The sequence below is a fragment of the Aulonocara stuartgranti genome (genome assembly GCF_965226115.1).
Source record: "Aulonocara stuartgranti genome assembly, chromosome: 11".
Taxonomy (NCBI): Eukaryota; Metazoa; Chordata; class Actinopteri; order Cichliformes; family Cichlidae; genus Aulonocara; species Aulonocara stuartgranti.
The window spans coordinates 25,715,413-25,731,166 of record NC_138947.1 but is presented as its reverse complement, the minus strand read 5'-3'; the positions used below and the strand labels follow the sequence as shown (position 1 = coordinate 25,731,166).

The following is a 15,754-nucleotide window of genomic DNA, read 5'->3' as shown; positions in this document are numbered from 1 at the left end:
ACGGCAGACTCACAAGCTCACCCCTAAGGTGCAATATCACTCTGGCTCAAATGTAATTGTTTCAGGACTACTTATTTTTACAATATCATTTCTACTGTCACAGTGAAGCATCTCTATCTTCCCTTCATCCATGTCTTACTGCATCTCTAATTTTTTCCTCTGCCTCTCGTTTTCTGCCGCTACTTTTCATCTTCCTTCCACCCTCTGTTGCTTCTTCTCATTTTCTCTGCCAATTCTTTTTCCTCCAACAATCTCACCTTTATTTTGTTTCTGTTCCCACCAGTCCAATGCCCGGCCCACGAGGTCCGTTTTGACTCAACAGGAGTAATCTTAAGCCCGGGCTATCCTGATAACTACCCCAATCTTCAGATGTGCTCCTGGCTGATCAACGTGGAGAAGGGCTACAACATCACTTTGCACTTTGAACTCTTCCAGACAGAAAAAGAGTTTGACATCTTGGAAATTTTTGATGGTGGGTAAAAAACTTTGTGTTCTTTTGTTTTTTAATAAATTACTGAAATTATAAACAGGCAATCGCCTAATAGAACATCAGCCACTAGCACACATGCTGTTTGTCATTGCCTTTAGGTCCCAACATCTACAGTCAGAGCCTCTCATCACTCAGTGGTGATATTGAAACACCCTTCAGCCTGAACACCACAGGCCACCAGCTCCTCCTGCGCTGGTCCTCCGACCATGGCACCAACCGCCGCGGCTTCCACATCAGATATGTGGGTGAGTATCAAAGTATGTATCCAGTTTATAATCATTCTCTATTTTTTTACTATGCTATTTGGTTTTATTTTATGTTGACCTGCAGACGAGTGATAAGAGCTATGGGTCTACAATTTGGACAGTTGAAAATGTAATAACACTAAACAGAGACAGATGTGTATGAACCTCAGCTGTAGCTACTTGAAATGGCCGTGAATACAATATGACCCAAGGATTTTTATCACTGTGTGCTGTGTTTTCTATTGATTGATTTATTTTTTTTAATATGCAGTCAGTTTACAAAAACAATTTCTACAGGTAATAGCTCGCAATAGGCGCTCACGGGGAAAAAAAGCACGAGGCTAGAAACCAGTCACTAAAGGGCGGCATGCAGCTTTGCATGTCTAAAATTACAAAAGGCTTGAATTCTTAATTAGCTCTTTAATAAAGCAAGTGCTGCTAAGCAAGAGCAGCATAGCGATCTTTTCTTTCATTTGAAATGCATCAATCACAACACAAAAAAAGCACAAAAGACATTCATTTTTCATGGTGTCTGTCCATTAACTTTAATGCACGAGAGTGTTCCTGTGAAAGCCAGTTGGTGTGATGAATTTTGTAAGGAAAGCTCCTCCTTGACTTGATTGACTTTAATGGGAACTGACTCAAACTCCAGCATGTGTCCTTTCGTCTTAAATCCCTGCTATCGCCAAGTCATGTTGATTTGAGGGAATGGTTGACAGCGTTTTTTGAAGCACGCAGCCCTCCCTCCCACAGCTTTTTACGTCACATGGGCCATGAGATGGTCATATTCGAGAAATCGAATTTACCTTTTTGTGTTCAATGGACTGTAAGATCGGAGGAAGGAAGGCGATGGGAACAAATGCAGAATGCACCAACGCTGCATGTGTTAAAAGCAAATTGAATATGTGCATGCCCATAAGCCAAAATGGGATGGTAATAATGTGATAGGTGAAGGCTTCCTTTGCTGCGTGGTGCATAGCCCAAGTTCTAAATAGACGTGACACTCCTCGGGCGGTTCCCCCCTCATTATTGTTCTGCATTGAAAATGGAGCCTCGCTGTAACGAAAAATGTTCATCAGTTTTTCTCTAGAGGTGCTTTGCTAATGCCTCTCATCCTTTCCTCTTCTTTATTTACCCTTCTCTCTCTTTTCTTTCTTCGACTTCATCCTCGCCTTCTTTCTTGGCTCTCTCCTCTATTTGCCTTTGCTCTTTTTTTCCCCACTTCCCCTCCCCTGCTTTCTCCTCTATCATAGCCATGTACTGCAGTACTCCAGACTCTCCACAACATGGCTTTGTAGTGAGCCAGACCGGGGGTCATCTAAACAGCGTGGTGCGCTGGGCCTGCGACAGGGGGTACAAGCTCATTGGAAAGGGCACAGCTGTGTGCAAGAAGACCACCTATGGCTACTACGCCTGGGACGCGCCAGTTCCTGCATGTCAAGGTGAGCTCATTGGCTCTGGCATGCTTTTATTTCCTCCTTTAGCCTGCCTCTCTACCCATTCTTCTGGTCACTGCCTCTGTACCCTTAGTCTCAACAGCCAGACAGGCAGGTGCTTAAAGCACCTAAGTGTCTGAGCCCAAGCCCTCTTCCTGTGTTGTTAGCAGCTGAACTGAAACCAGGCTGATTGAGAGCCCAGAGTCCTGTCAGGTGGAAAGGAAAAAGAAATCAATCCTCCCTTCTTCTGTCAATTTCCACTTCTTCAAATTACTTTGGCTAACTTGCCATTAGGATGCAATGTCCTCTGCTGTTCTGCCTTACTCAACTAATTGGGTTCTTCAGCGTGCATACGTGGAATATGTGCATTTACGTGCACATGATTGCATGCGCTAGCACAGACACACACATATACACATGCTCAGGCAGCATTAATATCAACAGATGGTGTGCTCAATTGCATTTCATCAAGATGCAGTGAAATGAAAATATGTATGTCATGTACTTTAAATGATTTAAAAACACTTCACACGTGTGATTGATTCCATCAGTTTGTTAATTGCACACCGCTTTTCCAAAGCACAAACTCAACTTTGGCTGCAGATGAACTGATACATTCATACAGATGTTGTCCATCTGTTATTTTATGCAGTGGCCAAGATCACATTACAGCACGTTCAAGCTTTCATTCTGTCTGAAGCAGGATACCTCGGAGAATCCACGGTGTATTAATCCATCAGTTTTGCTCATAGAAAGAGCAAAGGCTCAAAATAATTACCAGGCCCTTTAACCACCTAAGCTTTGATCATCGCACTTCAAACACCAACATTTTTCATCTGCAGTGTGGAAAACTTTTTAGTTGTTTTGATTAGTATCCGCCAAGTTACAACTAAGCAGTACTCAGATGAATGTCAATTGATTATCTCGCACGGTGTTGACGGGCATTGTAATGGCTCCATGCCACGTTGGCAGATTCCTACCTTTGATGCTTCACAGTATGCAATTATCATCGCAGCTCTGTGGTTAGATATGTGTCTTTGCATAACCGTTTCTGTTTAGTTCGGCCATTCAGATGTTAGGTTTCCTGGCTCAGTTCAGTGTGTCCGACCCAATGATGAGCACCTTAAAGTCTCTTTCTTCAAGTGTTTTGTTTGGTCTGAGCTCTGTGCAAGTTTAACATTGCACTTACTTCCAAGGACACAATGCTGTGCAGAAGTTTTTCGGCACATTCAAGTGCTTTGTACGCCTGCATGTCAGGAACAGTTGGTGTTGGAACCAGTCACTTTTTTGGTTGCACTTGTCATTTTAATGACTTTGTTATACATCATTAGTGTGTTTTTAGATTCCCCACTGAGTCACAGTGAAAATAAGAGGTTTTAATTATTAAGTACTTTTGTATAATTTGGCATAATTGAATAGCTGTTTGGTCATTCAGATGACTTCTTTCTTGAATACCTTCTTATAAGAACAGTGCAATATTTATGTGGGACTTCAATTTTCATAACCTCCCTGCAGTATGAATACTTTCACTCTGAGACAGCCGAATGCAATTTTCCACAAGTGGTCAGTCCTAATTTCTTTGATTTCTGCCAAGTGAAAGTACAGTCTTGTGCATTAAGAGGTCTATAATATGCACATCAATCAAATAATTTAAGTGTCAGTGTACCACAAGGGTTCTTACATTATAATTCTAATGTACACTGGGTAGGTGTGGAACCTTCTGAGTACTAAATGTTAAATTCTTTCTTTTGGACTCCTACATATTAAGGCTGTCACCCTTCGAAAAGCTAATAAAAATGTAACAATAAATTAAAATTCCACACAGTTAGTGCACCACAAAGAGGTTGCACTGGTGGGAGCACAAACATATATATTTTTCTTTGCAAAACTGAAAAATAGTGATTATATATGAATGCCTACCATACCTGTGTTCACCAGGCATCTATCTAGTATGTCTCTTGTACTGTGCATAAACATGTGGGTCGACCATTGTCCTCTTGCTGCCTGCAGCTGTGTCATGCGGTGTGCCCAATGCGCCAGCGAACGGAGGTGTGCTCACTGCTGATTACTCCGTCGGCACACGGGCGACCTACTTCTGTAACGGCGGTTACCGGCTCTCCAAAGAGCTGACGACCACAGTCTGCCAGCCAGACGGCACCTGGAGCAATCACAACAAGATACCCCGATGCTTTGGTGAGTAGAGAGGAAGCCTTGGAAAGATGGAAGGGGAGGGGAGCGCAGAGGAGAAAATAGTGATTTGGAGAAATGAGGTTGCAAAAAAAACCTTGCAGGATTTTTTTTTTTCTGTTCATAAAAACATTTAAAAATTTTCATATTGTCTGTTGCCTCCACTCAAAGGTGGCCAAATATATGAGAGCCAAAAGAAGATAAAGCTATTAGACACAGTTTGGGGTTTTTTGTTCTTTAATTGGAGGCAGTACAAGTTGGAGTTTGAGATCGTCTGAACAGCAGGTAAAATATCAAAACAGGTTTCTCCAAAATTGGACGGCAATGGAAGGAGTTAATGTAATAAGGACTGCTGTCATAAAAACATGCAAGTTGCAGTTTCCTTACAAAAATCCCAACTTGTTGGATCATGATAAGATGCATGGACGAAAGGGGGAATAATGCTTGAAAGGATCTCTGCAGCTGGCGCTGGGTAAGTCTTTTCACATGCCAGTGCAACTCCTCCAAGTTTGAAAGTCAGTGCAGGGAGTGATTGACAGCATTGTTTTCTGTTGAGACCACTGTTTATTCCCTGCTGTATATGTGTCTCACAGTGAAAAGGGAAACAGAGTTTGTTTTGAAACTCATTTGGTTTTAGAAAGTGCCAATTCATAAATAGCTTTGTTGTGGAAGAACATTTGTATAACTGCAACACATGGATTAGTTTATGCTGCTGCTTTGCGGTGTGTGCATAAGGGATAAAAAAATTATACAAAAGTCAATCCATTGGAATAATCCAAAACTCCCGTAGTAACTGCCCATAAAATAATTCTTATTTTATTATTTTTTTTCAGTGATGCCGTGCCCCAGTCTTAGCCCGTTTTCCCTCGATCACGGGAAATGGAGGATTGTCAATGGCTCGCACTATGAGTATGGGACGAAAATAATCTTCACCTGCAACCCTGGATACTATCGTGTGGGCCCCGCCCACATCCAGTGCCTCGCAAACGGAGTGTGGAGCTGGAGGAACGAGAGGCCTCGGTGTAGAAGTGAGTGACTTTGGTTGCAGCAACACAAAATATGCAGCGCTTGTGCATCTCACAAATTCATAAGTGGGGAAAGGAAAAAATGAAACGGGATAAACGTAGAACTGAGCCAAAAGAATAATATTCCCAGAAATTAACTCCGCTTTCCTGTGGTTCATTCTCGCATTATCTTGTAAAAAAGACATTCATCGGACAGACACGTAGCACGAAATGCCACTTCACAAACTCGCTGAGCACGTCTGTCGATTCATTGAATAAATGGAATAGAAAGCATTTTAACATTGTCATTGAGCCAAATTGAAAAATCCATGTCCCGCCTTGCCTTGAGTACACTAGATTCATAGAATGTGGGGGTTACGAGACTTGAAGAATGAATACCTTATTCACAGCTCAGTTAATCACCAGCTCAAAGACTCACTTTTGTGCTCCTCACCTATTGCTGTCTCAGCTTAGGTTAGATATTGTTTATTACGAGAATCGGAAATAAAAGCTTTTCATCGCTGCCATGGGAACTACTTTTAGAGAAGCTAAAAGCTGAATGGGTAGTGTAACGTGAAAAGGTGATGCTAGCCAACATGATGAAAGATGGTGGGACAAAGGCAAACCATCATTATCCTCCCCATGAAATGGTACAGGTCACTCTTTTAACGCATTAAGGTTGGCAAGATGGGCGTAAATGACTGTGCTCTCCCATTGACTCTGAAGATGTAAGCCAACTTCTATCTCTTTATTCTTTCTCTTGTTCTCTCTTGCTCATTCTCCCGGTGCCTCCTTCATCTTTTTGCTCTTCCTTTTCTTTTCCTCCTTACTCTTCATCTCTTTGCAGTCATTTCCTGTGGCGATCTTCCCACTCCTCCTAATGGGAAGAAAATTGGGACCCAAACTACCTTCGGAGCATCAGCCATTTTCAGCTGTAACCCTGGCTATGTTTTAACTGGATCTACAGTTAGAGAGTGTCTCCTGTCTGGCCTTTGGAGTGGAATGGAGACTCAGTGCCTGGGTAAGCCAGGTTTACATGTTGTCTTTAACTTTTTAAGCACATCCTTGACCTAGGTCAAAAACTGCTGGCACTCTGCTTTGGCAGAGTATGAGCTGGGTTTTTTCTTTTTTTTTTTCTTTTTTTTGATTGGGCAAACATGTCCAGAACAGAACCAGATGGGGAAGCAGAGGGTGGCTATAATTGCCTCTGTTGCCAAGTGTGTTTGGCAAAAAAATGTAAAGCATTAAGACGATATCATTGATGATACCATGTTTGTCATCATGCTGCGACTCAGTGATGCCACTGGAACACATCAGACTGTTTCAGACCTTGTAGAGATTATGAGGTCAAATTAGCTTTTTACTACCAACGATGGTGTATCTGGAAAAATATATTAACTTTGTGAGTCTGCGTGTTAGTCTGTGAAGACGCTGATACCAGAACAGAGTAACAGTGCAAGGTGGAACAAATAGATAACTGTAGTTGAGTTCAACAGTTAAAGTATGATCCGAGTGATCGGTAGATACTCAAGGGATAAATGTCAGTGTACAGTGTTGCCTTGAGAAGTCTTGAGTTTCTTTACATTTTGCAATGAAATTGAAAATGGGTGTAGTGATTTAATTAAATATGTAAAACATACATGGGGCAAAAACAGAGATTGTACAATTCTAGTGAGCTTAAAAGTGAATATTTGGTATGATCACCTTTATTCGTGCGACCGTGGCTCAGGGGGTTGGGAATCGCATCTGTAACCGGAAGGTCGCCGGTTCGATCCCTGGGCTCTCTGTCCTGGTCGTTGTGTCCTTGGGCAAGACACTTTACCCTACTTGCCTACTGGTGTTGGCCTGGATATGGCAGTCTCGCTTCTGTCAGTCTCCCCCAGGGCAGCTGTGGCTACAACTGTAGCTGCTTCCACCAGTGTATGAATGTGAGAGTGAATGAATAGTGGTATTGTAAAGCGCTTTGGGTGCCTTGAAGAGCGCTATATAAATCCAATCCATTATTATTCTTCATCATAGTCTGAACTCTGTTAGGCATGCTTTCTTGTCATTTCTTTGAATAGTCTTCAGGAGTAGTTCTCCGGGCTTCTGATAGCGTTCCACTGTGTGTTTTTCTATCCAGGTATGCTTTTACTGCATTAGCAGTGTGTTTGTTGATCAGTCTCATTCTGAAAAATTAAGCAGCTTCGAATAGAAAATGCCAAGTAAGGTATACCTAAGCCTTTGCTCTTTGTTTTGTGGCTTCCTGACAGCCACTTCATTTCTGATGAAGGTTTTGCAAACAGTAGAAGGATCAACTGAAGGGCTATATGCAACACTCAGGTCCTTTTTCAGGTCTTGGATTTTTTTCCTGATTTCTTAAGGAGGTGCATTTTTTGCGGGTTTTTGATTAATAGCTTTGGGAATCACTTTGTTGGTTGAAAAATACAATCAAACTGTGTTCTTTTTCACTTTTACTGTTTATAGATTCTGTTAAGGAAATGGGAAGAAATGTTGTGTTTTTCTAATAGACTGCTAGTAACACGGTGCCTAAAGATGCAATTTAAGATTGGTTCTTTGATAAGTTATGTTATGCGTACCCACAACACTGGTTCATCACTTAAGTTTGGTGCTTTTTTTGGATAAGTCACAGGTCAATGTTAAATGGATTAAGAAGAAAAAAAAACCCATCCCTCTGAAAATGGTCAGGTCCAAGGACTGGGCTGAAAATGTGTCCAAAGTAAAACTTTAAAAGACCTTCAGAAAACCTGGAAAACTACTTGCTCAAGACCACTTCAAACATTACAAGAAACTCTGAGTCTTCAAAAGCAAAATATAAAGATATTAGGTTTGGCTCAGGACTTTTGCACAGCACTGTATTGATGGATTTGTTATGGTGTGATCCCATTAGAAGATGGTCTCTAAGGCATATGTGCAAGCACTTTTATCAAATACCTTTGTTAAAAGTGCTTGGAGCAGGTTTCTGTAGAGTATAAAGTAAATCCTGTCCTTGTGAAACTTGAAACGTGAGAGCAGCTGAAGAGCCACAGCTTCTGTCAAAATGTAAAACACTTGCTAAGCTGCACTAGTAGAATTTGTATAAACAGGGACAGCATGCTACTGCTTAGCTTAGCATGGCTCATCACAGCTCTGTACATTCAGTCCTGCCCAACAGCAGAATGTGAATATTTGCCTCACAGATGTATTATATTAGTCAGTTAGCGGCAGAGTTGCAGAGCGGTCCCAGCTCAGCTCAAGATTGGTTCAGTTCATTAGAAGGAGGGCACCTTTAGCTTGTTTAGCGATATGACTGACAGGGTTAACATAGCCAGGGACCTTTCGGGATAGTTGCCTACTTCAGCACGATCTTCACAGAATCTGGCTGCTCTCAAATAGAGTGTGATAATAAAATGCTCGGCTGAGCTTCTGGGTGCAGGAGTGAATTAGGGAAATCAGACTCACAGTCAGGGGCAATATCCCAGGTTTTAAGTGGCAATGCAAATCTCAGCAAGATTCCTGCTCTCTGAAAGGGATTTATTGTAGCTGAAAGTAATACAATTATGTGCATGAGCATATTGCGCAGATTTTAAGTTTCACATGCGTTTCTCTGTCTACTGTCGATGAGGACGGCAAAGTTATCACTACAAGTGCAGCTGATTATACAAATTTAGAAATGGAAACTCAGAGATAATGAGCTGAAAAATGCTTTCCAAATTCCAATATGTTTAGCTAATACTCTAACTGGTTTTGTTGGACCACAGTATAATTCCAAGATCTTTAAAAAGACCAATTTAGTCGTGTCGTTTTATGATAGTGTTGTTAAAGTTATTCAAACATGGTAACACAATTAAAATCGTGTTTCCACCCTGCAGCTATCATTTGTCAGTTCAGCGGGAGCCACTTGAGGCTTTTCATTCTCCAACACATACAAATGATAGAAAGTTGAACTCGAGCACTGAAGCACCACATGAATGATTGAGGAAAAGCAAAAACTGAGCCTCCTTATTATCAGAGTTTTATAAATCTCTATGACTGATGCTGAAGAATCGATTGGTCTGTCTGAGAAAGATGTGTAAATATTTAATAAACATATTTATTGTATTCTTTTTTCCACCACCCTACAGCCGGTCATTGTGGCGTTCCAGAGCAGATTGTGAATGGACAGGTGATTGGAGAAAACTATGGTTACAGAGACACGGTGGTTTACCAGTGCAACCCTGGATTTAGGCTCATTGGCTCCTCAGTACGAATCTGTCAGCAAGACCACAGCTGGTCTGGACATCTGCCAGTGTGTATCCGTAAGTACTCTAACACAATCGTGTTTGATTGCAATTTAAATATATGTATATATATATATATATATATATATATATATATATATATATATATATATATGTATATGTGTATATATATATATATATATATATATATATATATATATATATATATATATATATATATATATATTTATTTGGGGGTGTAAATCTGAATTCAGATGGACAGGTTTCTTTGCGTTTAATTCACGTGAGTGTCTGACAACACAGCCTCCTGCCTCAGTGTTGATTGCTTGTCGCAGGCATGGCAGGCATTGTTTGCATGAAAATTTGAGCACAATATAGTCAAATGAATAAAACCTTGGTGGATGTGCAGGCGGCTCCTTACAAGCTATCCTGTCTATGGTGAAACGCTCAAATGTGTCTCATCGGCTCCTCTGCTGACCCATGTTGTTTAGAAATATGACAGAAGAAGGCGTTCCTGCACAGGGGAAAATAATGCAATGCAATTAAATGAATATTTTATTCTAAGTCCATTTGGTTTTTTTCTCCTTTTTTTAAATAATAAGGATTTAATTTGATTATTTTATAAGGAATAGCAAATATATATATTTGCATGACATGTTTAGCCAAAAACACAATGATTTAATTGTGCTGTTGAACACAGATCAATAAACAAAGATTTGCTGTAGCATCCATTAAGATATAACATATTTCTATAAAGTAATAATTCTGTTCCAAAGCTGAGAGTGTCTTACTCCACTTCTTATTTGGCAAACACAGAAATCAGTCCTTAGTCGATACGTAACCTTGTAATTTGTTTCAATCTCTGATTCGCCTATTGATGCTCTAAAATGTGCTGTTTGCCCTTTCACAGTGGAGATCATGTCTTGACTTCTAATTCCCCCGTTGCCCTCCGAGGTTCATTGTATGATAATGACTCTTCTGTGATAGGTGTCACTGTACATGACCTCGATCATTCTTATTGAATTTTCTCTCTCTACCTTATTCTCTCTGTTTTCCCACCCACTTTGTATTTGTCTCACCTCCTCTCCTTTCCATTTTCTTTGTAACCCTTCTTTGCTGCCTTTTATTTGTCATTTTCCTCTTTCACGCCTGCTGTTGTCATGTTACCTGGGTGATGTGCTTCAACTCAAGCTGTCACATGTGGCCACCCTGGTAGCCCTATCTATGGCCGCACCACAGGCGATGGCTTCAACTACAATGATGTGGTGCACTTCTCCTGCAACAAAGGTTACACCTTGGAAGGACCCTCCACAGCTCAGTGCCAGGCCAACCGTCAGTGGAGCCACCAGCCGCCAACTTGCAGGGGTAAGGTCCAGCCACAGAACACCTGCAGCATATACATGCAAAAGAAAATTTCTTAATTTTTTCATAGAACAGAGGCTAGAAGGTTTATCATTTGAACAGGCAGCTGCCAGTAAGCTGAAATGGAATACAGCCTGGTCCCACTAGCTTCTGCAGGAGCTTTGTGATTATTCAGGTCTGAAGCAGGGAAAACCACAAGAATTCAGCAGCCAGCAGATGTATCATGATCATTCAGCAATCAGCAGCCAGCTTGCAGCAGCACAGGCAATGGGGAAACAAGCAGAATGGGTAGAGGAGGAGCTCAGACATCTATTGATCTGAATGAGAGCAGATCCTACCTGTTCCGCTCTCTGGGCAGAGCATTAGGCGGCAACATCTGGAGCCTAAGCCTCAGAGCAAAAAAAAGAAGAGAAACAGCAATAATGAGCTTACAGCAGAATGTATGGAAAGAGGACTATAATTGGGAAATTGTTTCTACGGTTTTACAGCTAGTTTCTCCCCGCGCTGCAGGGAGAGATTATTTTGAAGGCAAGAAAGCTCAGACTGCAATCAGTGGGAGAGATCTTATTGGGTGTGTCAGGTTGTTTTTTTGTTTGTTTGTTTTTTTAAGTTGTGACCAGTTGTAGTTTGCCTGTGTTAGGCTCATTAGCAATGTGTTCTGCTTCCAAGAAGAATCTTTGTTTCGGTGTAAATAGGTACTAAATGGTGTAAACTAGTTTAAAAATTCACAGAAAAGAAGATAGAAAACACATCATGAATTCATCAAATTAGAGAAATGCATCTAAGTAGTATCCACTGTTGTTTTAATTGGTCTCCTACCTAGTGGACCAAAACTAGATTTGCCAGACTTTGCCCATTTAAAAATACCTCTCCTCTTGGCATGCTTTTTGTTGGCAATTAGATATGAAGAGCCACAGTTTTCATTACTCCAAATGGCACTGCAGAGATGGAACTGGTGAAAGATAGAGTGAGATGATATTAAACTGTCATGACTCCCTTTGTCAAAATCCGCTTGTTTGTTCCCACTAAAATTTTCTCACATTATGCCAGCTTTGTCGCATTTGCATTATTGATTAACCTTGATGTTGCTTTGGACTTAATTTCACCCTCGTCTACATTCAGTTGAGTGAACCGTCTTGTCAGCAGTGTGGTTTTAGGGACTGTAACTGTAACTGCTTCCAAAATAGATGCTTGTGGATTTGTGACAGTGTGTTTTTGGGGGTTTTTTTTTCAAGCGTTAGGTGAAATTATTATTGACAATGCCAAATATAGTCTGTGCTCTCTTGTCTTCATGTTTGCAGAACAAACAGAAAAAGCCAGTGATTAGGTCACATCAACAGTTCTATTATTAACTCACATGTGAGCATACTGAGAGGCAGCGATTACGGAAACCAAGCTCCAACCAAAAGACAAAAAGACTTCACGTCTTCCAGAAGCAGCCCGAGTGATGAGACCCGGGAAGAGTTAAACTGCTGCAAAATAAGAATGTGTTGATGTAACACTCAGTGACATGTTAAAGTAAAATAGATGTTCATGAAATACGGCTCACACTCACAGAATTCGTGACCACGGTAGATCCAATATAGGCAAAAGAACCAGGAAACACATTACACATTCATCCTAAAAAATCAGTCAGACAACTACAGCTCATTCAGAACTCTGCTGCTCGAGTCCTCACTAAGACCAAAAAAGTGGACCACATCAGTCCAGCTCTGAGGTCCTTACACTGGCTGCCTGTCCGTCAGAGGATAGACTTTAAAGTTCTGATGCTGGCCTATAAAGCTCTGAATGGTTTAGGACCAAAATACATCAATGACCTCCTGACCCAGTATGAACCATCCAGATCCCTCAGGTCATCTGGATCCGGTCTTTTATCAGTTCCCAGAGTCAGAACCAGACACGGAGAAGCTGCATTCAGCTTTTATGCTCCTTATATCTGGAACAAACTCCCAGAAAGCCTCAGATCAGCTGAAACACTCAGTTTATTTAAATCCAGGTTGAAGACTCACCTGTTCTCAGCTGCATTTGAATAAAGCACCAAATCCACACTTTAAGCTTAAATTTCAAAACTTACATTTAACTACTGATTTTATCTACTGTTCTGATTGTATCTGTTTTGATTTTATATACTGTTGTTTGTTTGTTTGTTTGTTAATTAGTTAGTTAGTTTATTTGCTTGTTTTATTCAATTTTAAATCATGCTTTTTATTTGTTCTTGTTTCTAATGTCTCTGTAAAGCACTTTGAATCACCTTGTTGTTGAATTGTGCTATACAAATAAACTTGCCTTGCCTTGCCTATGACGAAACCGTCACTGTGAATTAGCTGTGTAAAGTGTGGTATTATAGTTTAATTAAGAATGACTGCATGTTATAATTCATCTCCTGCAGTGCGTTGGCGTGATTATACACATCTCAGTGCCATAGCAACCACATGTACAGAGATCATACATATTCAAGATGGAGATGTTGCCAAGAAATGAATATTAACTTTGGCTTATGTAAATATTACAGTCGTCAAAAGATGTGCATCCAAAGATTATTTACATGATCTTCGCAAAAGGATCATTAAAGGATGTGTGTGAAAGGTTTGCCAGGAGCCATTACTACATGATTACAGCACACTTATGATGAAAAGGATAAAGATTATAAATTGAATCCATAAACAGGCGTAATACGATTTCACTCAGGGCAACAGGAGTATTTGGAAAGGGCAAAACGCCCTTTTTTCAACATTTAGTTCAACAAGTATTTATTCAGCTATGCAGCTCCAACGGTGATTTGGCTAAAATTATCTTGGCTGAAATATCCTTGAAGCAATAAAAATTAATTGGACTGCTATCAATATTCGACTGTCTGCGTTCTTCCATTATGAACAATCTGCTTGAGGAAAGAAGCAGGGCATGACTACATTTCTGGGGGGTTTTTTCTTGCAGTGGTTAACTGCACGGATCCAGGTATTCCTGCCAACTCGATCCGGGAAAGTAAGATTGAGCACGGTAACTTCACATTCGGCAGCGTCGTCTTCTACGATTGCAACCCTGGATATTACCTCTTCGGCTCCTCGGTGCTCACCTGCCAGCCGGTGGGCCAGTGGGACAAACCATTACCGGAATGCATTGGTAAAGTGGCATGTTTTAAAGTATAAAGTCATTTAATTATTGAAATGATAATTAAGGATCTTTTTTTGTATTTCGCACTAATTCCTTTGGGGTTGTGTGAGGAAGGCCATATGGTGTAAAAAGCTACCAAATCAAATACACGGAGTTACCCACTGTGGTGACCCCTTGTGAATAAGGCCACAGCCAAGAGTAACTTCTGTATTTAATGTGAAACTTCCAAGTGCCCCAACTAAAAACATATAGAGAAAAGATGAGTTTTTTCAGCTAAGTGTGCCCAATTTTATCTGTGTTCCCTCTTGCTTCTTAGAGTTTTGATAGTTTAAGTTGCTAAACAGTGTGATTGTGAGCATCTGTGTAATGTGGGATGCCCTAGTGGCTTATGGTTATGGCACACTGTGCCTAACTGAGAAATTGAGAAGCTGTCACAGGGCCAGTTGTTCAGGCAATAGTTAATGTTCCCTCAAAACCAAGCACTTAAATTGCAGCAACTACCATCTATATACTGTAGGGGTTATCCCAGGTTGTAATGTGGCTCTCAAACACCTGGTTCATCATGCACTCTGTTTCTGCACGAGGCTGCCAGCAGTAATGACCTATTTCTAGCGAAATTATCCAAAGTAAACCTTCACATTTTCCACACAGGCTCAAAAAGCACTTCATTTCATGGTAGAGAGATGACGCGCAGCATTTATTTTATCAAACAGAATAGTAATTAAAGAGATACACAGGAGTGTCTCTCTCAAATGTTTATTCACTGCTCCAGGCATCAGTGACTCTTTGTTACGAAATTAGCTTTGCAAAACTGCAGAATCTTACTTTGCATTATGAGACTAAGCTGATTAAATGATAGCTCCTACAAACAAGCATAAAGGTCAGAAGAAGAATAAAGTAGCAGGGAAAGTGATAAAGCAGGTTTTAGGTTTTAGGCTTGAAATCCATAGAGTGAGAGTTTTATATGAAGTGTGTCCACTCTGTTACACTGCACCGGGAATTTTTATTCAATTGGGTTTGTGCCTCATTAGGCACATTAAATCGGAAATAAAATAATAGATGATATAATAAAGTGTCATGTCTCACCTGTAATTTCAGTGCTTCAATATTGAAAGAAGTGTTTGAAAGAGATAGCCACAGAGGCGTAGTGCGCTGATTGCAACAATTCAAAAATAAGTAGATAAGTGGTCAGTAATTTTACTTGGGTGCTGTATGTCTCAGAGTTGAACTACCATTCTGTTGAGGTGGATGAAAGGTGATCATTCAAGTAAAGAAAGTAGAGAAGCTAATAATAGCCAGCCAATAATCCTGAAAATGGATCAGCCAGTTATAGGTACATCCAGAAAAGTGAGTAGTCACAAGAATACTACAAAATGGCAAAGAACCTATTAGACCAAGGAGTACAATTCTTTTGAATAACCAGAAAACCATTTGTCCTGCATGAGCAGAGCCTCAGAGGATTGAAATTCAAAGCTCTAGTAAGTCTGAAAAACAGAATACCAGATTGTAGTCGGCAAAAATTTACAGTAGAAACTGGAAGAGCTGGTGGAAAACGTTTTGTGAACTGATGAAACAAAAGTACACCTCTATGAAAATGAGAGAAAGGGGAAAGAAAATTTCTTGTAGTTTTTGGAATAAGCATACTGACATTTATTAATATTTATGGTAGAACCAACAGGATAAATCCCAAGGTGTAAAA

At 40.5% G+C, this 15,754-nt stretch overlaps 1 protein-coding gene across 1 annotated transcript in view; it reads left to right on the top strand.

The window, feature by feature from the left end:
• Positions 1-15,754, top strand: part of LOC309717712 (CUB and sushi domain-containing protein 3-like) — a 245,739-nt gene that overhangs the window by 185,282 nt on the left and 44,703 nt on the right. Inside the window, 9 exon segments of the mRNA XM_082552492.1 lie at positions 284-472; positions 589-747; positions 1,989-2,177; positions 4,182-4,364; positions 5,192-5,386; positions 6,210-6,383; positions 9,466-9,639; positions 10,774-10,947; positions 13,879-14,064. Coding sequence (XP_082408618.1) covers positions 284-472; positions 589-747; positions 1,989-2,177; positions 4,182-4,364; positions 5,192-5,386; positions 6,210-6,383; positions 9,466-9,639; positions 10,774-10,947; positions 13,879-14,064 — 1,623 coding nt within the window.